We start from the raw sequence: 23,484 nt of genomic DNA on the forward strand, positions 1-23,484 counted from the left end.
GGCCGGAGACGCGGCACAGCACCCGCCCTCCTCCCACAACCGGGTGGAAAGGGCGGAGGAAGGCCCCGCCCCCGCCCCGCCCCGGCGCAGTCCTCAACCAGGTCGGACCGCCGGCGATATAGAGGCGCGCTGTCGGCCGTTCCCGCCACAGCTGCGGAGGAAGATCGGTGTGCGACTATGTCTGGCAGAGGCAAGGGCGGGAAGGGGCTCGGCAAGGGGGGCGCCAAGCGCCACCGCAAGGTGCTGCGCGACAACATCCAGGGTATCACCAAGCCGGCCATCCGCCGCCTGGCGCGGCGCGGCGGCGTCAAGCGCATCTCGGGGCTCATCTACGAGGAGACGCGCGGCGTGCTCAAGGTCTTCCTGGAGAACGTCATCCGCGACGCCGTCACCTACACCGAGCACGCCAAGAGGAAGACGGTCACGGCCATGGACGTGGTCTACGCGCTCAAGCGCCAGGGACGCACCCTCTACGGCTTCGGCGGCTAAAGTTACCTGACGTTAGACTTCGCTTTTAAATCGACCCAAAGGCTCTTTTCAGAGCCACCCACGCTATCAGTGGAAGAGCCTTTATCACTGTTTATAATGTTGTTCTCCCTTGAATTCGTGTACAGTCTTTCTGACCCTATGTGCGGGCAACACTATTAAGTCCCTTAGTAATAGAATATTTGGGAAGAGCAGCAAGGACTAATCGTAAGGAATTTAACAGCCTTCCCTGAGGATGCAGGGAGCAGCTATGGGAGGAGATGAGAACCCCGGTGAAAGGCGCTGCTGGAATGAACGGCGTCTCAGCCAGGGCAGCCTCAGGCAGGAGGCTCATGAAATGGCGCCATTTTTTCCTCCCTCCCTTGAGGTCCGTTTCGTGCTCGGGGAAAAAGAGTGAGAGGAAGCGACCGTCAATGCACGTAGCACCCCAGAGAAACGGAAGGGAGGGGCAGCTCTCTGAAGAATCTGTTTAGGAGGTTACTCCTCCCTCCCCCTGCTGAGAATGAAACCTCTGCAGGCATTGCCCAACCCTGAACTCACCACTCTTCCTGTCGCGGATCCCTAAGATCGTGAACCTCGCGAACACTGCCTTTAGAAAGGTAGGGACTCTGAATAGACGCAGCTCGGAACTAGAGACCCCCCCCAACTTCCGCTTCTCGATAAGCGGCTCCGCCGAGAGCACCGAAAGGAGCACAGAGTGCGCATTCGCCCCCAGCAGTGATACAGCTCTCCCCAGTGGTAACGTGGTGGCTCTTAAAAGAGCCTTTGGGTTTGGCAGTGAAAGGACAGCGGCCTCAGGCGCGCTCCCCGCGGATGCGCCGGGCGAGCTGGATGTCCTTGGGCATGATGGTGACGCGCTTGGCGTGGATGGCGCACAGGTTGGTGTCCTCGAAGAGCCCCACCAGGTAGGCCTCGCTCGCCTCCTGCAGCGCCATGACGGCCGAGCTCTGGAAGCGCAGGTCGGTCTTGAAGTCCTGCGCGATCTCGCGCACCAGGCGCTGGAAGGGCAGCTTGCGGATCAGCAGCTCCGTGGACTTCTGGTAGCGGCGGATCTCGCGCAGCGCCACCGTGCCGGGCCGGTAGCGGTGCGGCTTCTTCACGCCGCCCGTGGCCGGCGCGCTCTTGCGGGCCGCCTTGGTGGCCAGCTGCTTGCGGGGCGCCTTCCCGCCCGTCGACTTACGCGCCGTCTGCTTCGTGCGCGCCATCGCACAGCTTTCCGTTAACGTACGCAGAAGCCGCACAAGAACCTCTGTGCTGCTGCTTTTTTCCAGACTCGCTTTTATACCTACCGCTGCATTGCCATTGGCTGAAGAAAGGACAAATACCATTGGACAATTTGAAAATCCCGCGTTAAACCCCTGCTGTTCTTAATGCTACTCTTCAGTAGTTAATCCCCAGTGTTTCACTTTTCGGCTTCCAGTGTTTCACAAAACTTTTCCTGTTTTTATCTAGTTGTCTTTTGTCGTTGTCACCTTCAGCAATAAACAGCGTTCTCACACCCCTTATTTAACATGCAGAAGCAGACAAATATTAGCAAGCAGTGAAAACAAACCAACAGAATGCTTTTCTTGTTTTACTTTTAGCCATCAATCAAGCAGAAAGTCATAAGCCTTGTTGTATTTGAAAGATTGCTTTTTCTGCTTTGTTTTCTAGATCGAGAGTAGCAAGTATCTTGCTCTCTGATGTTATGTTCAGTTTAGGGAAGGGTTTCCTAGAAAGTCAAATATTTTGTATGCACTTCAAGCTTAAAACTGCCATACAAGTCCGTGTTTCTAGAAGCAAATATTGCCTAAATTATGACGCCTTAACTAACCAGAAAAGTACACGGTGAGAAAAAAAATTCGAAAGTATTATATTATGGGTTAATAATTTTACAAGCTTCTTTGCAGCCCGGTACTTGAGAAGCCTTAGAGTTAGCCAATTAAACTCATTGCTTTGTTAACCAATCAGAGGCGAATGGGCGGGGTTTCATCCACTATAAATAGGAGCCGTGCGGGCGTGACGTGTTTCTCTGGCTGTAAGGCAGCTGCTGCAGATGGCACGTACAAAGCAGACGGCGCGTAAGTCGACGGGCGGGAAGGCGCCCCGCAAGCAGCTGGCCACCAAGGCGGCCCGCAAGAGCGCGCCGGCCACGGGCGGCGTGAAGAAGCCGCACCGCTACCGGCCCGGCACGGTGGCGCTGCGCGAGATCCGCCGCTACCAGAAGTCCACGGAGCTGCTGATCCGCAAACTGCCCTTCCAGCGCCTGGTGCGCGAGATCGCGCAGGACTTCAAGACCGACCTGCGCTTCCAGAGCTCGGCCGTCATGGCGCTGCAGGAGGCGAGCGAGGCCTACCTGGTGGGGCTCTTCGAGGACACCAACCTGTGCGCCATCCACGCCAAGCGCGTCACCATCATGCCCAAGGACATCCAGCTCGCCCGGCGCATCCGCGGGGAGCGCGCCTGAGGCCGCTGTCCTTTCACTGCCAAACCCAAAGGCTCTTTTAAGAGCCACCACGTTACCACTGGGGAGAGCTGTATCACTGCTGGGGGCGAATGCGCGCTCTGTGCTCCTTTCGGTGCTCTCGGCGGAGCCGCTTATCGAGAAGCGGAAGTTGGGGGAGGTCTCTAGTTCTAAGCTGCGTTTTTTTTCCCGCTCACAATTCTTGTGTGTGGGAGATAGGTCTCAGTTACATTGTCGTGCCAGAAATGGCGTAGTGGGGGGGGTAAGGGCGGGGACGGAGAAAAGTGTGCGGAGCTGTAGCCTGAAGGAATGTAGGGGGAGAGGGTAGTCAGTTCGAGTGGGCCCTATCCCCTGTATTCGAGGCATTACGAAGTGCTTATGGCCGTTTCTTCCCGCGGTCAGAACAGCGCTGATAAAAGCGCTGCCGTTTCGTGAGCCTCCTGCCTGAGCGCACGCTGCTGCCGCTGGCTGACATGATTCTCAGAACAGCACCTGTCGCCAGTGCCCTGGCTTTATCTTGTGACTGCACTATATTCTTGGACCTAGGAGCGACCATTGGCTGGGGAGGATATTGGACGGGGCCAGAGCTGCCTATTTTCTCCTCGACCTCCCAACGAACCGCTTCAGCTTCAGTATATGATACTGTAGAGTTGTTCCCTAATGCTTTTTCCGGTGTAATAGTCACTTCACCCCTAAGCAACGACTTCTTTATTATACGCAGAAAACAGGATGAAGACAATGAAGCCCCCAGACTAAACTATTATTACTCGAATACAGTGATAAAGGCTCTTCCACTGATAGCGTGGGTGGCTCTGAAAAGAGCCTTTGGGTCGATTTAAAAGCAAAGTCTAACGTCAGGTAACTTTAGCCGCCGAAGCCGTAGAGGGTGCGTCCCTGGCGCTTGAGCGCGTAGACCACGTCCATGGCCGTGACCGTCTTCCTCTTGGCGTGCTCGGTGTAGGTGACGGCGTCGCGGATGACGTTCTCCAGGAAGACCTTGAGCACGCCGCGCGTCTCCTCGTAGATGAGCCCCGAGATGCGCTTGACGCCGCCGCGCCGCGCCAGGCGGCGGATGGCCGGCTTGGTGATGCCCTGGATGTTGTCGCGCAGCACCTTGCGGTGGCGCTTGGCGCCCCCCTTGCCGAGCCCCTTCCCGCCCTTGCCTCTGCCAGACATAGTCGCACACCGATCTTCCTCCGCAGCTGTGGCGGGAACGGCCGACAGCGCGCCTCTATATCGCCGGCGGTCCGACCTGGTTGAGGACTGCGCCGGGGCGGGGCGGGGGCGGGGCCTTCTCCGCCCTTTCCACCCGGTTGTGGGAGGAGGGCGGGTGCTGTGCCGCGTCTCCGGCCGGCCCAGTTATTGCTTCCAGCCGTCTCTGCGCGTGGCGGCGACGATTTTATGGTCCGGCCTCGCTGCCCGCCTTTCTCCGTTTTGTCTCGCTGCCCAGCTTCCCTCGTTGTTGTCGCGGCACCCGGTGTCGGCGTGGGAGCGGGCCGCGGCTCTGCAGGGAATGCCGACCAATGGTGGCGCCGGTGGTGGGGCCGGAGCGCCGCTCTCACGTCCTCCCCGGAGCTCCGCCGCCGCCATTTCGCGGCGCTCGCACAGATTTGTCCAATTCCTCCCCCTTTTTTTTTTCTCTTTTGGGTCCCCACTGGTATAATACTACTTCATCTTTAACATTTTTTCCGTAGCAATTGCTCGATGCTTTTCCATTGATTTGTTGTATTTGCACTTCATTCTTTGTCATTTTTCATCCCTTTCTTTTGAGATTAACTTCATCTCAGATACTGCCAGGCCTCTTGCTTCTTCCCACGTTTTCATATTCATATGTAAGAGTGTTTTGAAAAGCCATTAATTCGTGTCTACTTTGTTGAATTGTGTTGCATGAGACTGCGTTTTTTTTCCTTACATTCCATAGGTTTTTTGAAATCTTTGGGGTTTCCATTAAGTTTGGAAAGTTACATATGTATTATATAATTTACCTATTAATAGATTGCTTAATAAATGGATTTACAAAGTGTGAGAAGGTTTTGAGGAAAAAAAAGTATTAATTGGTATATTTTTTCCCCTCATTTGTTGTTTACAGAATGAATGCAGTACAACAGAAAGCTTCATAATGTTTCTATGTATCATCCCCCACCTATCAATCTGGTCACTATTTAGTATCCTATACTTTTCCCTGCCTACGATCATTGTGTTTCTCCCTACACTTGTTCAGACACAAAATACATCTTTTGTTCTTCAGGACAGCTGAAAATATTTCTTTTTCCCATCTCATGTGGCATAATTCTTTTCAATCATGACTGACTTTTTTGTTTTTCTTTGCACATCTTTTTTATAGCTTTACTTTCATTTACCTAAGAACTTTGAAGGATTTAGGTGTTATTCGTACAGAGTTTCCAAGTAACGTTTTTCTACACTTGTTTTGAGTTAGTGGGAATACATGTTCTGCATTGCAACCCGCCTTACCCACTTTTCATATCCATTGTAGCTGAATGCTTCTTTGCCAAATGGTTGAAATCTCTTTTAGCATCAGTTTCTTTCTTCTGTTTGGTTCATTAGAATCCTTTTCTCTCCTCTGTCCTCTCACAATTTATTTTGTGTATTTTTTTTTTCCCCAGGAAATTTAACCTTTTCTTAATTTTGTATTTTTTTTTTCAGTATCAAATTTCCTTAAATTGCCAACTTCTTATCCTTGTCCACATTTTGAGTGTGACAACCAAACTGCTAACAACAAAATTCATCCTTGACCTACAATAATCAAAAAACAAACAAACAAAAACCAACAGTAGTTCAGTTACTAACGCATGCATTTTTGTTACAGTCAGTTTTTAAACAATCTGTGCAGATATGACAGTACTGTGTAGGGGTGTACAACAGGTTGCTGTATTATCCAGTTGTGCTTGAATAATTTGAAGAGAAGTATTTTTTGTCTTTCCTATTTGGGAAATTCAAGTTTTGTTTACCCAGTTGTATCTTTCCACAAGATGTGACGTGAAGTTTCCTGTTTTTACTTCAGTGTGATGTATGTGCACTGTCTTTCTTTCGTGCCAGCTGTAGTTGCAGAATATAAATGTGTGTACTATTGACGCGTTGGGGCACTCCTCACCACAGCTAAAATCAAACCAAAGGGAGGGGCATACTCCCTACTTACAGGAGCTCTGGTGTTTCAGTGTTCTGAAAAGCAGAACACATTGCTGAGAAATCTGCATTTATTACATTCTGAAGTATCACTTCACCTTGTCTTTGTTTTATTCCACAGCCTGTGTTTATCCTTTTCTCCTGATCGCTCATTTGTGTGGATTTTGATACTCATAAAACCAACAAATTTCTATTAAGCCTATTGATTACTTCTTACAATTAATCTTTTCCCATTAGCTGAGACAGAATGGGAAGGATGGTGAGTGCTGTTCTTTTCCTCCTAACCTTCCCACGTGACAACCAACATTTCAAGAAGGAGACTTAAAATGAGGTGAAATTCAAAACTTGTTTTCTTTCCACGGACCTGCTTTGAGGTTCTGAGGAAACTTGTTTAGGTATTGCCTTCAAGGCGGTAAGGACCTCTTAGGAGATCTTTTCTCATGTCTTTTCAATTTGTTTGGAGAATTAAAATCAACTTACACAGTCTTCATAGTGTTGCTGTTTTAATCAGCCAAGATAATTGTTATAGAAGAGTTGCAGTCTGGAGATGATGGATTCGCCTTGCACTAAGGCAGAAGCTTGTGATAAATGTGCTGTAGAGCTTTCATGATAAATCTGTCAAGGAAAGAAATAAAGGCTGCAGCACCTTCTCAGGGAAATGTGAATGTTCTCAAAGTATAATCACATTAAATGTGGAGGGCCAAGTAAACATGGAGATGAACTTTTGCCTGAAGTAGCAGTAACTGTGATGAAAAACACTGCAAAATACCTTATTGCATGCAAACAAACAACTATGTCAATTAAAGAAGCATGGGCACACACAAAAAAATTAACACTCTGAATCTCAATGGGGAATCAGAGATGTCAGTCTCCCCACAGGCCATCAACCTCCACCTGTGCACAGGTCATCTTCCATGGAACAAGTCTACAGGCAAGGGTGGTGGTGGTTACCCTTCAATATAAAAAAGAATCCTACATGTTGAACCTGGGAGCTCAATCGTTCCCTAGATTTCTGCTAGACTGAGTTTTGGTCAGCTCAGCTCTTGTTTCTGTTCTCATTCAGGTGCAGAATCCTGATGGACCTGGCACCTGGACTGACTGCTCCCTGTGGTTCTGTTTGTCTGTCGTGTACACGACAGCATTTCTTCTCAGGTGAGAATTTACCTTTGGGCTCTACCTGAAGCTGTGTGCTGAAGACTGCCACTGCTACATTCTAATTAATTTCCCTTCAGGTGAAAAGTAGAAATTCTAATGCCATGTCGATCGCAGCAGTTTCTACAACAAAAGATTATACGATCCATCTCTGGTAGGTACTTATAAGCCTCACTAAAATCACTCTGTCTTAATAGTTCTTTTGGGACTGCATGATGATCTCAAGGTTTTTTTCCAAACTTTATGGTTCTTAGATTCAAAACGTGCTCAAATCTAATATGACAATTGCTGTTGGAATTCTCCCCATTTTAAAAAGCCCAAGTAGTGCTCCAATGTAGTTCTAAGTCCTTCAGCATTTGGTGGCCTTAACGAAAACAGCAGGTGTCTGGAACCAGTGAGTTGTGTGAACTTCACTGCCCACACAGACACAAGGACACAGTTTATAGAAGCACTGGGTTGGAAGGGACTCTTAAAGGCCATCTGATCCAACTCCCCAGTAATGAACACCGTCACTACAGCTCGATCAAAGTGCTCAGAGCCCTCCCAGCTGACCTTGGATATCTCCAGGGATGGGACATTCACCACCTCTCTGGGCAACTTGTCAGTCCCTCACCACTCTGACTGTAAAAAAAAAAAACAAAACCAAAAACCAAAAACACCTTTTTTTTTTTTTTTTTTTTCTCTCTACAATTTAAGCTTTCCTCTGTTAGTTTGAAACCATTTCCCCTTGCAGACCCTCCAGAAGAGTCTGTTCCCTTGTTTCTCTGCATGACCTTTACAGCATTCACATCTTGGGCTCTTCAAACTTGAGGTGCTTTGGAGGTTACTGTACAAAAAAAATATTCAGCTGCTTTAGACTGTAGCTTTCAGTTTCACTGTCTGTCCTCCCACCCCTGGTCCCTGATCCTTCAGATGCATAATGCTGCTATCTTTCACCTTCACTGCAACCTGTGGGTTGATTATAACGAAAACAACCTGTCACACCTGCAAACCATAGATGTATAGCTAAGTAATCTGTTTCTTCAAAGCTCCAGAAGCACTGCAAGGAAACTCACTGTCAAGAATCAGCAGAAGAGGAGCAGAGCGCACAACAGTGGATACTGTATCTCTGTACTGTTGCAGCACTGTGTAAAATAGTTGCACCGTGAGTGCTGTGCCTGTTGGATGGAATTCTGTCTCCACTGACTTTTTCCAAATGAAGAGCTGAAGGTGATGAGCGAAAAGGTGAGCTTGACTCCATCTCTCCCCTCTTCAGAAATGATTCCTGAAGAATGCATCTGCTTGCATAATGGTGACCACTTCCTAATGCTGAAGTTAAAGAATTGTCATAACTTTCAAACTATCAGGTTGGTCTCTGGTGCTATCAGCTGCCATCCTATGCGTATTCTTGAAGATTTAGTGGGCATCAAGCTTTCTAATACACAAAGAACAAGGGAGAAATGCTTTGATGAGAACAGGCTCTTTGCAGAAGTGGTTTATCAGGCAGCTTGCTCTGCTATTCATTCCCAGCTGTGGAGGCCACTGTATGAAAACAATATTTGATAACAGGGAAAAGTGATAACCCTGATTGCCCGTTGGCTGTTTTTATTCCATAAAGTAGCCACAATGTAGAGAAACTGCAGATTAAGTAACACTGACAGTCAGTCCCAGCAGTACTGGAATTATTCAGAGGGAATTTTTGAAGATGCAAAGAGTAAATGAAGAGGCACAATGAATCAGCTGCGTTTTACATCAATCACCATTTTTGTTACCATTGTATACACAGAGCTTTTTTATTTTCCCTACCAATGCAGACTTTCTGCTGCACTTGTACAGCTGTGAAATAACTGACTCTGAGACACCAATCTCTCCATTCATATTTCCTGAATGTGGGCATCTCAGCCTCTGAAGTTGTGTTAATGGAGTCATGTGATTTTCTTTCATGTTTTCCTATGTCTAACTTGATCGTGCGCTACATACCTGAGAGAAATCAACAGCAGTATCAATGACTTGTTTTCATCTCCTTTGGTGCCTAAGCAGTTGGCTTTCAAAGGAACATGAACAGGAATGTACTGATGATAATATCCAGAAAGTTTCTCTGCATTCTACCAGATTTGAAAATATTTCTAATTGATTCTATTTTTACTTACCGAAAGGTATTAGAGGAAAAGGAAATCAATATTTACGTGAAGGGGTTTGAGAGTAGCCTATGAAAGGATTGATGAGCATTTATCCATTGTATAAAATGTCACACAGTCACAGAGACAAATAAGTTTTACTCAGTTTCATAGAGTTGCCCTCAACAACAGAGAATTCATTCTCTCTCTCTCTCTCTGCATACACATATTGGAATTAGGCCAATGATCTCATTTATATACTTGGTAAATACCACAACCCAAAGGAACTTCTCCTCCTGAGAGGCAGTAGAAAAAAAAAAATCATACCCGCATTTAAGATGGCTTAGTAGCATTGAAATTTGGAAAATACCTTTATGCTCTCCAGAGGGATCCTATTACAGAGTAATCAAGCAACTTTTTCGATAAAAGTGTGCATCTTTCTGAAAGAAAAGACTAGTCATAGTCATAGAGTCATAGAGTATATACTCTATACATGGTGATACTTAACCAAAAATGTGAATATTCCTTTATTACTTCACTTTGTTTGTTTGTTTTGTCTGCATTCTAGGAAATGCTTATGTAACTGTGTGTAGTTTTTATTTGTTTGTTTGTTTGTTTGACATCATTTCACTTATTTTCTTTATGAAAGAAAACAAAAATCTATGAAGAAAGTACAGGGATCGATGCAACAACAGGTTGAATAACATTCTCTGAGACCAGTCTATCTGAGAGAAAGCATCACCTAGGTGAGTACCTTTGAACAGAAGGTTATATTTTGTGTGGACTGAAATATCAAAAGACCAGGTGTGTTTGTGACATGACATGCTTTTGTTGTTCCATGACTACCAACACCTGTGATGCACTCTTCTTAAACCAAAAATTTCCTCTATTACATAGAAAAAATGTTTGATATGTAGTAATATGTTTGGACCCAGGCACACTCCCATCATTCAGCAACAATCAAAACACTGGTGTGCTGTTAATGCTGTTTTGGCTGAAACCGGGATGCTTAAATAAATCATGTTTTTTAAATGCCATGAAAATGCTGTAGTTGTGCAATGGAAGGCAGCAAGAGCTGGAAGGAAGCCAGGCTCTTTGCGTGTATCATCTCAAGGCAGAAAGATGTCTGCAAGCAGATAACAACGCATCAGTTGGTGAATAACCCTGACCAAGCAGAAATAGCTTTTAGTGAAGATGGCAGAGGTTATGTTAAGAAATCACAGCACAGAGCTTCTCCTGGAGGAGAGGTGCAGCGGCCGCTTTCCTCGCCCTAATCCTCGGGAGGCGCCTTCTGAGAACAGAGACCCCGAGCCCCGATGAGCAGCAGTCTCCAGATGGCCCCTCCTATGGGCACAGGATGCCTGCGAGGCTCGAAGTGGCCGAGCAGAAATGTAATGGCTGGGGGGGCAGAAGACTTGCAGAAAAACGCAGCGGAGCCTGTAACAGCCACCCACAGTATCCTATGAAAAGACAGCCAGTAGCGTCCAGTTCAGAGTGGTGTATGAAAAGCCCGTAAAGTGCATAGAAACTGACGCAGTGAGGGAAAGCGCACGGCAGCACATTCGTTATGAACTCGCGATCCACCTTTACCTCAATGTTTTTGTGCCCATCACCACCCGAGCAGCCCATGCTGTACTTCGTAAACATACTTGCGCAAGGGGTGGGATGGCAGGAAGCCACCACCCCGCCCGCAGGGCGCCAGGAAGCGTTTTCCGCGCGGGTCCAAACGGGTTGCGCGCCACCTCCGCCGCGGTTCAAAAAACGCGCGCTCCGCTCCGATTGGCTGCCACAGAAAGGGGCGGGACTTTGACCCTCGCGAGTCGCGCGGTGGGGGCGCGCCGCCCTCCCGGCTGCTTCCAAACGTCGGGCAACGGGAGGGGAGGCGGGGGGGACAGATACCAGCAGTACTTCATCGGTGTCTTTACTTTTATTGGTTTTCAGCAAAAAGTAACCGTAGCTTCCAAGCAGAACAGACTTTGTTATTAATGAGAACTTGGCACTTGGTGATCTCTATAAATAAGATTCTAGTTATAGAGTCAGTTTCCAAAGAAACAGCAAAGCTGATATTTACACTGACGTGTTCCTGCTCTTTTTGGGAAAGTGTAGGTGGCTCTGAAAAGAGCCTTTGGGTTGTTTACTTTTGGAGCTTCACTTGGCCTTAGCCTTGTGGCTATCGGTCTTCTTGGGCAGCAGCACGGCCTGGATGTTGGGCAGCACCCCGCCCTGCGCGATGGTGACCTTGCCCAGCAGCTTGTTGAGCTCCTCGTCGTTGCGGATGGCCAGCTGCAGGTGGCGCGGGATGATGCGCGTCTTCTTGTTGTCGCGGGCCGCGTTGCCCGCCAGCTCCAGGATCTCGGCCGTCAGGTACTCCAGCACGGCCGCCAGGTACACCGGGGCGCCGGCGCCCACCCGCTCCGCGTAGTTGCCCTTGCGCAGCAGCCGGTGCACGCGGCCCACGGGGAACTGCAGCCCGGCCCGCGACGAGCGCGACTTGGCCTTGGCGCGCGCCTTCCCACCCTGCTTCCCGCGGCCCGACATGTCTCTGCAAATCAGCTAAAAAATACTTGACAAAGAAAACGTGAGGCTAGAAGAGTCGGAAGAATCCAGGAGTAGCTGAGCGCCTCCCTTTTATCCCTTCCTGCTGGGGTCGTGCGGCACTTTTGATTGGTGGAGACAGCGATTGTGGAGTTAGCCAATGGGAGCAGCGATAGAAAACCGACCAATTGAACACCGCGAGTGATTTTGACGTCAAGGTCCAAAGATGTCCAATGGGAAGGATCAGTGTCGAGTCCCCTAATTTGCATACCGTCTCTATAAGTACGGGCGGCGGCGCTATTGTACCTGCGTCGATCCTGCGGTACAGGCAGCGGCGGGCGTGCGCAATGCCGGAACCAGCAAAGTCGGCTCCTGCCCCTAAGAAGGGCTCCAAGAAGGCGGTCACCAAGACCCAGAAGAAAGGCGATAAGAAACGTAGAAAGACAAGGAAAGAGAGCTACTCGATCTACGTGTACAAGGTGCTGAAGCAGGTGCACCCCGACACGGGCATCTCGTCCAAGGCCATGGGCATCATGAACTCGTTCGTCAACGACATCTTCGAGCGCATCGCCGGCGAGGCGTCGCGCCTGGCGCACTACAACAAGCGCTCGACCATCACGTCGCGGGAGATCCAGACGGCCGTGCGGCTGCTGCTGCCCGGCGAGCTGGCCAAGCACGCGGTCTCCGAGGGCACCAAGGCGGTCACCAAGTACACCAGCTCCAAGTAGAGTGGTGCGGATTACTCGATTTTAACCTAAAGGCTCTTTTCAGAGCCACCCATGCTTTCAGTAAAAGAGTGGTTCACAGATACGTGGTGGTGAGTGGTGCTGCTATTTCATATTGTCTTCGGTTTTCAGAGTAGGTTGATCTGATTAATGATGGGAAAAAAAATGCTTACTGCTTATGCTTCACGTGTTAAAAACAATGTGGTGGTGTTTTATGTGACATAAAGGATCTCTGCATAGGAGCAATATGTACAGATTTTATGATATTCAAATCAAATTTCTATGCCAAATAAGCATTCCTCTGACAGTCACTTCAGTTCCAAGGTTTAAGCAGACAGAGGTACATACATGTGGATGTTGTCCTTCTGCTTTGAAATAAAGCAGCCTTTGTTATGGCTACAGCTCTGTGCCGCATTCACATCATTCCTATTGACGTCCCCGCTAAGCACTGCCATCCTTTCCCAGGGACCTGGCCATGGGTAACGGAGTAGTTGTGTGACCCAAAGGGTCTCCACGGGGACAGCACTGTGTTCGTGTGCGACTTCCGCAAGACAGCGATGTTCCATATGTATCATCATCTATGTAGCACTGTACAGATGGTGCTGGGTAAAGTATTGCTTAAACGAGCTAGTGCGTTTCTTAATGATGTGGCGTAGTTTGCTTTCCCTTCTAAATAATGTAACAGAAGATCTGCTGGAGAGGGGTTCATTAGTCTAGTGCACATACTTTAGAAATAATAACAATAAATTTATATTTAAGAGAAAAAGTGAGCAATGAGCGGCTTATGAAATGCGGGTGATAGGGAAAAGGCGGGTTTCGGAATGAGCCTTTCACGCAGGCGCTCACATCCTGGCTGCGGGACAGATGGCCGTGTTCCGCTATGCTGACGGAAGGCTGAGATCGCGCCGCGCATCCCGAGCGCTCCGCCGCAGGGGGGGAAGGGCACAAACCGAGGGCGGCGCTGCCTGCGGAGGGGTGGGGACTGCGGAGCGGGAAGGCGCCGTTACCTGCCGAGGAGCGCGGGCTTTTCAAATCCTGCCTCTGCCCAATGGGGTGGCCGCCTCCACGCCAGCCAATCAGAGCGCGCCCTTGTCTATAAATACGGGGTCTCGCAGCACCTCCTGCATAGTTTCCTTTCTCACTGCTGAGGGTCTGCTTTGGGAGAATGGCGCGCACGAAGCAGACAGCGCGTAAGTCGACGGGCGGGAAGGCGCCCCGCAAGCAGCTGGCCACCAAGGCGGCCCGCAAGAGCGCGCCGGCCACGGGCGGCGTGAAGAAGCCGCACCGCTACCGGCCCGGCACGGTGGCGCTGCGCGAGATCCGCCGCTACCAGAAGTCCACGGAGCTGCTGATCCGCAAGCTGCCCTTCCAGCGCCTGGTGCGCGAGATCGCGCAGGACTTCAAGACCGACCTGCGCTTCCAGAGCTCGGCCGTCATGGCGCTGCAGGAGGCGAGCGAGGCCTACCTGGTGGGGCTCTTCGAGGACACCAACCTGTGCGCCATCCACGCCAAGCGCGTCACCATCATGCCCAAGGACATCCAGCTCGCCCGGCGCATCCGCGGGGAGCGCGCCTGAGCTCCTGGCGAGAGAATCTGTGACTATCGAAAACCCAAAGGCTCTTTTAAGAGCCGCCACAGGGCCACTAAAAAGAGCTGTAAACTCTTAAATCTTTTGAGGGTTTACTGCTGCACGTGTTGCGGGTAGCCTTTTGTTGGCCAGTTTCTAAGGTAAGTGCCTGGGGAAGCATTGCCATCTTTTTAAGAGGTTGAGAGATGTTTCTGTCGATTAAATGCTGCTTTTGGTGGTTGGGTAAAAGTTCATTGATAAGAAAAGCTCACTTTTATAGGTCTAACTAATAGAGTTGCTTTTCTGGTACTAGTGGAAAAGATTTTTGAGGGTTTTGACAAGCTAAAAGCAAAACTGCCTCATTTCTAAAAGCTGGTGTTCCTTAACGTAGTTGTTACTGAAAGCAGTCATGTATGTATAAATGCAATTTTGTATTCACTTGAGTTTCCTTACTCGATTGCAGTGTGTTACAAGGCAAGTAAGTAGTTCATTGCCCATGTTATTCTGTAGCTTTTATTTCCTTCTACTCAAAGCGTTAATTAGAATTTATTAATCCCACGGTTAAAAACAGTGCCTTTAATTGTGAAGTAGCACAAAGTCTAGTCTCCATAGCTGCCCATTCCTGCATGGGTGCTTTGCCACACATGGGCTGACCATTCCTCTTGTAAGCAAGTCCCTCTTGTCAGTCTCTGGCCCTACTTAAGGGCTTTTAGTTTACATCTGAAACCAACACATTTCCTGGCAGAGCATGGTACCCAATGATTCCCGTGCACCTACATGGCTAATGGGGTTTCTGTCTCTGACTGCCACTCTGCCGTGCAGCTCCTTCACATCTTACCCACAGGCTGTATACCTGTTACCCGAAACACCATTTCCTAATCCATTTCTAATTTCCTGTTGCATCCCGTACTGCTTGCTCAATACAGCACAGCCCTCCTTATGTCCATGTAATGCAGGGAGTGCCCCGCTCTGCCTGATCGAATTGGTTCTGCAGTGCTGCATGCGAGTGGGTGGGATGCAGCTCTCGCTTCTGTGAACAAACACAGACAAGAAGGATTGCTCGGAGGGAATAGATATTTTTTCAAAGCTTCGTGCAGTAAGTCATGGGTTTTGTGGTGTGTGTTTTTTTCTTCTTCTTCTTTTTTTTTCCTTCCCCTTCTGTGTAATTGCTGATGCATCTTGTTTCAGGAAATATTCCTTCTGCTTCAGGAACTTCGGGCTCTGCAGCAAAATCTGACCAATCACATTCCTCGGTGCTCCATTTTCTTTCCTGTTTTTTTTCCTTCCTTTCAGCCATTTTCTGTTTTACTCTCAGCGCAGTAACCTGGGGATGGGGGTGGGGTGGGGATTGTGGGGTAGATCTCAGAATAACACTTTGGGAAAACTTGATCAGGTAATAGGCACTTTTATTATACTCTCCCCCCCCCCCCCCCATATTCATTGACATAAGATCTGTGCTTTATGAACAGACTGATATATGTTTTTTTTGTTTTTTTTTTGCTGTGTATGATTACTGTCATGCTTGTAGAAATGAACTGTAGCAAAATGTTATACAAGCTGTGTAAAAAGTTACATTTTAGTAGGAGTTTGGACAAAAATGATGAAAATGATGCTTTTTTTCTGCTTTTTTTCTTTTTTCTTTTTTCCCCTTCTTTTGTGTGTTTGAGGAGAAGGGAAGCTGTGTTTTACTGATTGCGATTACTTTGAGTCTGATTCTGAGAGCTACATGTCTAAATAATTAAAACAAACAAACAAACAAAAAAAAAACCACAGTTGAGAAGGAAGTAGACATGCAAGGGTTTTGCAGGAAGTGTAAAATCATGATCCCTGAATTTGCAATGCCTGGGCCTGAAGAAAATCTGGTATTTAACACAGAAGGGCACTGATGACAATAATAATCTGTCAGAGCTTGCTCCAGAAAATCCAACTGGCAGTCAGGAAAAATTTATTGCATGGAATTTGAAGTCTGTAACAGCTGCAGTGGTGATACCAGGAACCACAGCAGCCTGACTGCAAGTCTCCAGTGGGCTTTGCTCTTTCCTCCTTACATAAGTGACGAATCCTATCAGCTTGCGTGTGATGCTGATTTAGTAAGCTGTAAAAGAGCAGTAACAGATCAGATAAAGTTAGGATAAAAATACATCTGCTCAGTGCAATATTTGGCTGAGATAAATCCTGGCTGTTTTGCCACCCTCCGTGAGTGATCCAGAGCCCTGTTGATATGGTCTGAATCGAATCGCTGCAGGGATAAATCAGTCCAATGCACAAGATCACCACCGAGGTCCTGCTGGTGAATTTTTTCCACTTTTATTAGGAATACATAAGCTTAGATCAAAATATATTATTTATATCTATCTATATATCTCTCTATATATGTATTTAAATCAGCCCTGCTTCAGGTGTATATTAATTTTGAAAAAACTCTAAACAAAAGCTTTTTCCATATGAAAAGAGTGGTGGTTTTTGGTGTTTATTTTTATTTTTTTAATGAAATAAATTGTAAAATAAATTGGAAAATTAGTGCATAGGGTGGTATCTTTTCTCTCCAAAGAATCAAAAGAAACTTCAGCTGAATGGAAGCATCTTGTAGATTGTAGATGTACAAATATTGAAGAGGTGCAATACAGGCTGGTTTGTTTAGCTATGTGCTGCACTAAGTCTGTGCTGAATGTGCTGATGCACTCATGCAGATGAAATACAAAATATCTAACAAGTTGTTAAGTTTGCCATATATCCTGCTCTCTGCTTTCTTTACACTTTATCCCAACCCAGTGTTACGCATCTTCGAGGGCATTCCAACATCTTTGCATACCTGCCCCATGTCATGAATGTTCAAGACAATTATGAGCATCTTATTCTCTCTGCATTTTTGCATGTTATCCCGAGCATAGCACACACTCATCCAGTAAAACTGTACAAAATTATGTTTTGCAGTAGCATCATCCTATGAGGCACTTAAGGAGGAAAATATTTCAGCAGACATAAAAGATAACTTTCAATAAGTGTTGAGCTTTAGACAAAAACTGCAGGTCTAAGCTGTGTTCCCATAGGTTAGCATCTATCCATGTATTAGTATAACATGCATATGACATATATTTTTTTCTTCTTTCCACTATTTAATATATGATATCTTTTGAAATTGAATGTCATTTTTCTTTGTTGTGCCAGTTTTGATCTTCACATCAGTTCTGAGCAGGGTTGCAGAATATAATTTTTGTTTTGTTCATAAGGAAAACAACATTTCCAGAAAATAAACTATACTCATTTACATGAACTTTCCAGTCCCTGCAGAGATGGTTTTAAGAGTCTGTGAGGGGTGATTATACAGGTGCCAAAGGAAATGAGTGGGACATCAGTGTTTTTCTCCCTGAGACTACTGTGATAATCTCAGTGCAAGACAGCACGGAACAGAAACCAGACAAAACATCTCTGCATCCAACGCTGGAAGTGTGGTTGTTCAGTCTGGAGAAGAGAAGGCTCAGAGGAGACACTATTGCTCTGTACAACAACCTGAAAGGAAGCAAGGAGGGGGTCAGCCTCTTTTCCCAGGTGACAGTGAAAGGGCCAGAGGGAATAATTTTAAGGTGCTCCAGGGGAGGTCCAGATTGGATATTAGGAACAATTTCTTCTCAGAAAGAGCAGTGCTGTAGTGGCACAGGTTGCTCAAGGAGGTGGAGGAGTCACCATCCCTGGAGGTGTTACAGAATCATGTGGATGTGACATATGGTTGGTGGGGATGGGCTGATGGTTGGACTAGATGACCCTAGGCATCTTTTCCAACCTAATGATCTTATGGTTCTATGATTCTGGAATATTTATTCTTTGCCCAAATAGAAAGTAGTGCTGTTAATAAACTTCATAAAGTTGTTTGGCCCTGGGAGTTGAACTAAGACCACAGAAGAGACATTTGAGAATACATTGTATTTGGAAGACTAGAGCACTTTCAGTTGCCGCTACTTCGTATCCATCTGCTCACGCCTCACCTTCCTTTCCTCATTCCTTTTTGTTCTTTTAAACCACATCTTAAGTAACATTTAATAGTTACTATTTACCAGATACTTAATTGACAGTATAGTTTAAACTTTCCCCGAACTCCCAGTACTGTCCTGATGCGTCTGCAAAACTCCCCTCCTCTGCTGCAGCTCAGATCACAGAATCACAGAATGGCCAGGGTTGGAAGGGACCTCAAGGATCACGAATCTCCAACACTCCTGCCACAGGCAGGGCCACCAACCTCCTCATTTAATGCTAGACCAGGCTGTCCAGGGCCCCATCCAACCTGGCTTTGAACACCTCCAGGGATGGGGCATCCACAGCCTCTCTGGGCAGCCTGTTCCAGTACCTCACCACTCTCTCTGTAAATAATTTCCCCCTGATGTCCAACCTAAATCTCCCCTCCCTCAACTTCAAACCATTTCCCCTTGTCCTGCAGTTATCTACCCTTTCAAAGAGTTGATTCCTTTCCCCTCTGTAGGCTCCTTTTAGGTATTGAAACGCTGCAATGAGGTCACCTCGCAGCCTTCTTTTCTCCAGGCTGAACAAGCACAGCTCCCTCAGCCTGTCCTCATAGGGGAAGTGCTCCAGTCCCCTGATCATCTTCGTGAAAAAGATTCCACCTCTGTCTCCCAGAGGGGTACAGCAGAGCTCACACAGTTCCCTGAGATCCTCCCAGGAGCTCCTCCAGGTGTTTTGCTGCTGTGGAGGAGGAGATCTCTTACCTTCTCTCTTTTCTGAGGTACATTTCCATCACCGTTGCATGAATATATCAATGTTACAAATGGCATCATATATCTTGTTCCACTCTCTTGGCAATGTGGGAGCACTGTCATGGGGAAAAGCTGTATATATTTTTTTACAAACTCTGTGGGGGTTATACTTTTTGAACAATTGGACTAAAAAAAAAAAGGGGGAGTAGAGTTCATTAGTTTCTATAAGTCATGCTAACCCATCAGAGTCAGTAAAATTAAAATATTAGAATACACTCCTCTATTTTACTGCTAAGCACAAAAAAACAAAAAAACAAAAAACAAACAAACAAACAAAAAAAAAACAACAGCAAAAAACCATTACTGTATTAATGAGCACATATTTAGTGAGGAGATAAAGGATGTGTGTGATAACGTTCTGAAAACTCTGCCTCCCATCACATGTTAAGGAGCAGAGCAGCACGGGGCTCTCGCATCCTCAGCAGGAACAGCCCTGATAGGAACGGCTCCTCTCACACTGCAGTGTGGGATCCCACTTCTCTCTGGGATGGGGGTCCTGGAGGCTCTCTGCTTTTCTCGCAGCGGCCATGTACGGGTAAAAGTATGACAGATATATAAATGCGTGTTATATGCCGGAAAAATACCTATCGCATTATAATCCACACAAAGGAAATTCATAGAACAGTTTAAAAAGAAAAAGATGTTTTTACGCGTGGCTAAGGGTTTCTGTTCCTTGACCTCTTAAAAACAGATAGGATTTACTGACAGGAAGAAGCAGAAGGGCGAATAGGAACGAGCTGGCACAGATTAATGAATCTGAGAGCGAATTCTTCCCAGAAAAGCATTAAAACGCTTTCTTAAAGAGGCGGCCAAAGCACAACGGAAGCCGGAAAGGACGATCAGGGGCGGGGCGGGAGTGTGATCCCGATTGGTCGAATTTTGCCGCAGACCCCGGGGCGGCAAAGGCGGGGAACGGAATGGGGATCGGAGCGCCGGACCCCGAAACGCGACTTCCGCAACAGCCCCCCGCGGAGCACAGGATCCGTCATAGAATTATCACCCTCACAGGGGGTGGGGAGGAAACTGGGGAAAGGAAGGAAGCTGGTGGTAGCTCAAGCCGAGCTGACCGTGGCCGGCGACAGGCAAAGCCGAAGGCGCGACCCGGGGGAAGCACCTTGGAAAAATAGAACCCCGGCGCCCCGCTGCCGCCCGCCCGCGGGAAGCTCTCGCTGAGGTGCGCGGGTGGAAAGGGCGGAGACTGCGGCCGAGCCCCGCCTCCCTTCGCCCGCCGCAGTTCTCAACCAGGTCGGCTCCCGCGCCATATAGCGCCACTCGGCGGAGTCTGCGGCGCGCAGTGTGGTCTGCGGGGGGAGCGGGAGTATGTCTGGCAGAGGCAAGGGCGGGAAGGGGCTCGGCAAGGGGGGCGCCAAGCGCCACCGCAAGGTGCTGCGCGACAACATCCAGGGCATCACCAAGCCGGCCATCCGCCGCCTGGCGCGGCGCGGCGGCGTCAAGCGCATCTCGGGGCTCATCTACGAGGAGACGCGCGGCGTGCTCAAGGTCTTCCTGGAGAACGTCATCCGCGACGCCGTCACCTACACCGAGCACGCCAAGAGGAAGACGGTCACGGCCATGGACGTGGTCTACGCGCTCAAGCGCCAGGGACGCACCCTCTACGGCTTCGGCGGTTAGACGCCCGTTCCAAACCTTACGCTTTTAAAACACCAAGGCTCTTTTCAGAGCCACCCACGCATTCACAACGAGAGCTGTTTATTACTTAGGCATCATTAATGTAAAAAACAAGATTTTGCTACATAGTAAAATACAGTATTTCTTGTATACAAGACGGGGAAAAAAAAGCAATTGCAGCCCTTTATAAGAAAAGTTGGGGGCTCTGAAAAGAGCCGTTTGGGTTGTAGTTTAAAACCTTATTTGGAGCTGGTGTACTTGGTGACCGCCTTGGTGCCCTCGGAGACCGCGTGCTTGGCCAGCTCGCCGGGCAGCAGCAGCCGCACGGCCGTCTGGATCTCCCGCGACGTGATGGTCGAGCGCTTGTTGTAGTGCGCCAGGCGCGACGCCTCGCCGGCGATGCGCTCGAAGATGTCGTTGACGAACGAGTTCATGATGCTCATAGCTTTAGATGAGATGCCCGTGTCGGGGTGCACCTGCTTCAGCACCTTGTACACATAGATCGAGTAGCTCTCTTTCCTCGCTCTCTTTCTTTTCTTGTCACCCTTTTTCTGGGTCTTAGTGACCGCCTTCTTCGAGCCTTTCTTAGGTGCTGGAGCGGATTTTGCTGGCTCAGGCATCCTTAAAAGTTTCTTTTCAAGCTCTTCACTGCAACTCAACAACACTGAATATGGCGCCTGCCCCTCTATTTATAAGGGTGCTATGCAAATGAGAGGATCGTAATCGTTCCATTCCTATTGGAGTAAAAATTAGAAACGTAATTACAGACACTTCCGCTTGTTGTCGTCACGGTTTTCACAACATATTCACGCAACTATGCTCTATAGACAGGACTAAATGATGCTGGTTTAACGAGCAAAAATATTTATTCAGGTTCACGGAATATTTGCTTAATTCCGAAATTATTTGAAATACTCGCATTAGGTTACAATCTTTAATTGTGTTTATAAAAAACGTTTGCAGCTTTTAACATTCCTCCTATCTACTTTTTTTTTGTACCACTTTATAATACGCTTAAGATACAATTGTGATTTTTTGGGGCATTTTAATAGCACTACTCTATTATACTCACTATAACTAAGATCAGCAATAAACAGCTCTCGTTGTGAATGCGTGGGTGGCTCTGAAAAGAGCCTTGGTGTTTTAAAAGCGTAAGGTTTGGAACGGGCGTCTAACCGCCGAAGCCGTAGAGGGTGCGTCCCTGGCGCTTGAGCGCGTAGACCACGTCCATGGCCGTGACCGTCTTCCTCTTGGCGTGCTCGGTGTAGGTGACGGCGTCGCGGATGACGTTCTCCAGGAAGACCTTGAGCACGCCGCGCGTCTCCTCGTAGATGAGCCCCGAGATGCGCTTGACGCCGCCGCGCCGCGCCAGGCGGCGGATGGCCGGCTTGGTGATGCCCTGGATGTTGTCGCGCAGCACCTTGCGGTGGCGCTTGGCGCCCCCCTTGCCGAGCCCCTTCCCGCCCTTGCCTCTGCCAGACATACTCCCGCTCCCCCCGCAGACCACACTGCGCGCCGCGGACTCCGCCGAGTGGCGCTATATGGCGCGGGAGCCGACCTGGTTGAGAACTGCGGCGGGCGAAGGGAGGCGGGGCTCGGCCGCAGTCTCCGCCCTTTCCACCCGCGCACCTCAGCGAGAGCTTCCCGCGGGCGGGCGGCCTCTGCCCGGCGCTGCCCCGTGGCTTTGTCTCCCGCTGACGTTAGCCGGGGCCCCACGCTTTCCTTGCTGGAGTCGCGCTGCCTTCTTCTTCTCTCCTTCCCTGTTTCCTCCCCGCTCGCTGTGAGGCTGATGTCTGCCGGGCACCTCCGCCCGCTGTCGCGTCGGCCGCTGTCCCACGTTTCACGGTTCGGCACCGCCGTCCCCATCCCGTCCCCCCCTTTGCTGCCCCGGGGTCTGCGGCAAAATTCGGCCAATCCGAGGTCGCGCTCTGCGCTGCCGCCCCGCCCCACCGACCGTTCCGTCTTCTGCTCGTCGGGAGCGATCCCAGCGACGGCTCCCCGGCCACGCTCTTTGTTTGCTCTGTCCGTGGCGGTTTCGCGTTTCTTTTGTCTTCTCCTCGCGTGCTTCGCACTCCTTGGAGGCCTGGAGGCTGCGCCCCGAGCACTGTGCGTCTCATATTCACACAGAACTGCGGGAGGGAACACGGAATGAGGCCCTGAGGGATCCGGAGCCGGCCCTGAGGTTTTCGTTGCGAAATGCAGCGAGCCTGCGGCTCGCAGGGCCAACGTCGGCATGCAGCAGGGACCCTCGCAATTGACCACCCGTGGCCTGGGCGGGCTGCACGTCCCGGGGCTACCGGCAGCCGCCGCACACGTTGTGTCGGGTCACACCGAGGGGGGAGGGGGGTGTCACTGAAGGTCTCTGCTGCTCGCATGTGACCAGAGACGAGCAAAAGTGGCACACATTTCCAGAAAAATGTCCTTATGACACAGCATAAAAGGAACGGATCCTTCAGCTGATCAGGTTTGCTCTTCAGCATTTCTTCTAGTGAGCTTGGCATACACGTTCATCTTACTGTGTGTTGGACAATATTCAAAAGGAAGTGAATTAGTTGAGGAACAATTGGGAGCCTATGATTTGAAACGTGCCTACAAATATTATTTTACACAGCCAACACCCATGGCTATGACACTTAACATTTGTACTCTTATCACATGGCACATGTCAAACATCTCAATCTTTTAAAATGATCAAATTCTCTCTAAGTTTGTATAGATGTCAATGTAATTTAATTTCTGAGCTGGATTTACAGCACTTGGGCCACATCTCCAGTACATCTGTTGGCAGAATCTGTTCTTTGCATTCAGCATGTAATGTGATAGAGGTTTCCACATTGCAAGTTGAGGGTAGCCAAAGTTGTGCAAGTCTTATGTTTTATTGCTCTTACAACAACTTGAATTCCATTTTAACTCAAAATGCTTATAAATAAATCAGGTGAAT

General features: G+C 48.6%; 10 protein-coding genes and 1 long non-coding RNA gene across 12 annotated transcripts; 5 read left to right on the forward strand and 6 right to left on the reverse strand.

Moving 5' to 3' along the window:
- Positions 1 to 130: 130 nt before the first annotated feature.
- Positions 131 to 547, forward strand: LOC149919559 (histone H4). Its single transcript, XM_090140736.1, has one exon. It carries the CDS (start codon positions 178 to 180, stop codon positions 487 to 489), a length of 312 nt encoding a protein of 103 aa, XP_089996862.1. The 5' UTR covers positions 131 to 177; the 3' UTR covers positions 490 to 547.
- Positions 548 to 1,238: 691 nt separating this feature from the next.
- LOC116244318 (histone H3) lies at positions 1,239 to 1,734 on the reverse strand. Its single transcript, XM_031615921.2, has one exon. It carries the CDS (start codon positions 1,689 to 1,691, stop codon positions 1,281 to 1,283), a length of 411 nt encoding a protein of 136 aa, XP_031471781.2. The 5' UTR covers positions 1,692 to 1,734; the 3' UTR covers positions 1,239 to 1,280.
- Positions 1,735 to 2,468: 734 nt separating this feature from the next.
- LOC149919560 (histone H3) lies at positions 2,469 to 3,037 on the forward strand. The gene has a single exon (XM_090140722.1). It carries the CDS (start codon positions 2,522 to 2,524, stop codon positions 2,930 to 2,932), a length of 411 nt encoding a protein of 136 aa, XP_089996848.1. The 5' UTR covers positions 2,469 to 2,521; the 3' UTR covers positions 2,933 to 3,037.
- Positions 3,038 to 3,736: 699 nt separating this feature from the next.
- Positions 3,737 to 4,150, reverse strand: LOC149919561 (histone H4). The gene has a single exon (XM_090140730.1). It carries the CDS (start codon positions 4,103 to 4,105, stop codon positions 3,794 to 3,796), a length of 312 nt encoding a protein of 103 aa, XP_089996856.1. The 5' UTR covers positions 4,106 to 4,150; the 3' UTR covers positions 3,737 to 3,793.
- A 3,765-nt stretch (positions 4,151 to 7,915) lies between these two features.
- Positions 7,916 to 10,971, reverse strand: LOC149919562 (uncharacterized). Of its 2 annotated transcripts, XR_016466805.1 has the most exons (4): positions 10,912 to 10,971; positions 9,692 to 9,761; positions 8,281 to 8,639; positions 7,916 to 8,173 (listed from the first exon to the last, which is right to left on the reverse strand). It is a non-coding gene; the product is annotated as an uncharacterized LOC149919562 (long non-coding RNA). The 2 variants fall into 2 exon arrangements; XR_016466802.1 differs by having other exon boundaries at positions 7,916 to 8,639.
- Positions 10,972 to 11,233: 262 nt separating this feature from the next.
- On the reverse strand, positions 11,234 to 11,906 carry LOC116233444 (histone H2A-IV). The gene has a single exon (XM_031600357.2). It carries the CDS (start codon positions 11,857 to 11,859, stop codon positions 11,470 to 11,472), a length of 390 nt encoding a protein of 129 aa, XP_031456217.1. The 5' UTR covers positions 11,860 to 11,906; the 3' UTR covers positions 11,234 to 11,469.
- Positions 11,907 to 12,129: 223 nt separating this feature from the next.
- LOC116233442 (histone H2B 8) lies at positions 12,130 to 12,666 on the forward strand. The gene has a single exon (XM_031600355.1). It carries the CDS (start codon positions 12,204 to 12,206, stop codon positions 12,582 to 12,584), a length of 381 nt encoding a protein of 126 aa, XP_031456215.1. The 5' UTR covers positions 12,130 to 12,203; the 3' UTR covers positions 12,585 to 12,666.
- Positions 12,667 to 12,778: 112 nt separating this feature from the next.
- Positions 12,779 to 14,220, forward strand: LOC149919563 (histone H3). The gene has a single exon (XM_090140716.1). It carries the CDS (start codon positions 13,747 to 13,749, stop codon positions 14,155 to 14,157), a length of 411 nt encoding a protein of 136 aa, XP_089996842.1. The 5' UTR covers positions 12,779 to 13,746; the 3' UTR covers positions 14,158 to 14,220.
- Positions 14,221 to 20,214: 5,994 nt separating this feature from the next.
- On the forward strand, positions 20,215 to 20,603 carry LOC116233526 (histone H4). The gene has a single exon (XM_031600499.2). The coding sequence runs from the start codon at positions 20,235 to 20,237 to the stop codon at positions 20,544 to 20,546; it is 312 nt and encodes a 103-aa protein (XP_031456359.2). The 5' UTR covers positions 20,215 to 20,234; the 3' UTR covers positions 20,547 to 20,603.
- Positions 20,604 to 20,690: 87 nt separating this feature from the next.
- LOC116233448 (histone H2B 7) lies at positions 20,691 to 21,227 on the reverse strand. The gene has a single exon (XM_031600362.2). The coding sequence runs from the start codon at positions 21,161 to 21,163 to the stop codon at positions 20,783 to 20,785; it is 381 nt and encodes a 126-aa protein (XP_031456222.1). The 5' UTR covers positions 21,164 to 21,227; the 3' UTR covers positions 20,691 to 20,782.
- A 430-nt stretch (positions 21,228 to 21,657) lies between these two features.
- LOC149919564 (histone H4) lies at positions 21,658 to 22,057 on the reverse strand. The gene has a single exon (XM_090140776.1). The coding sequence runs from the start codon at positions 22,024 to 22,026 to the stop codon at positions 21,715 to 21,717; it is 312 nt and encodes a 103-aa protein (XP_089996902.1). The 5' UTR covers positions 22,027 to 22,057; the 3' UTR covers positions 21,658 to 21,714.
- Between the last annotated feature and the right edge of the window lie 1,427 nt (positions 22,058 to 23,484).

The sequence above is a fragment of the Phasianus colchicus genome, chromosome 1 (genome assembly GCF_987193195.1).
Source record: "Phasianus colchicus chromosome 1, bPhaCol1.hap1.1, whole genome shotgun sequence".
NCBI lineage: Eukaryota > Metazoa > Chordata > Aves > Galliformes > Phasianidae > Phasianus > Phasianus colchicus.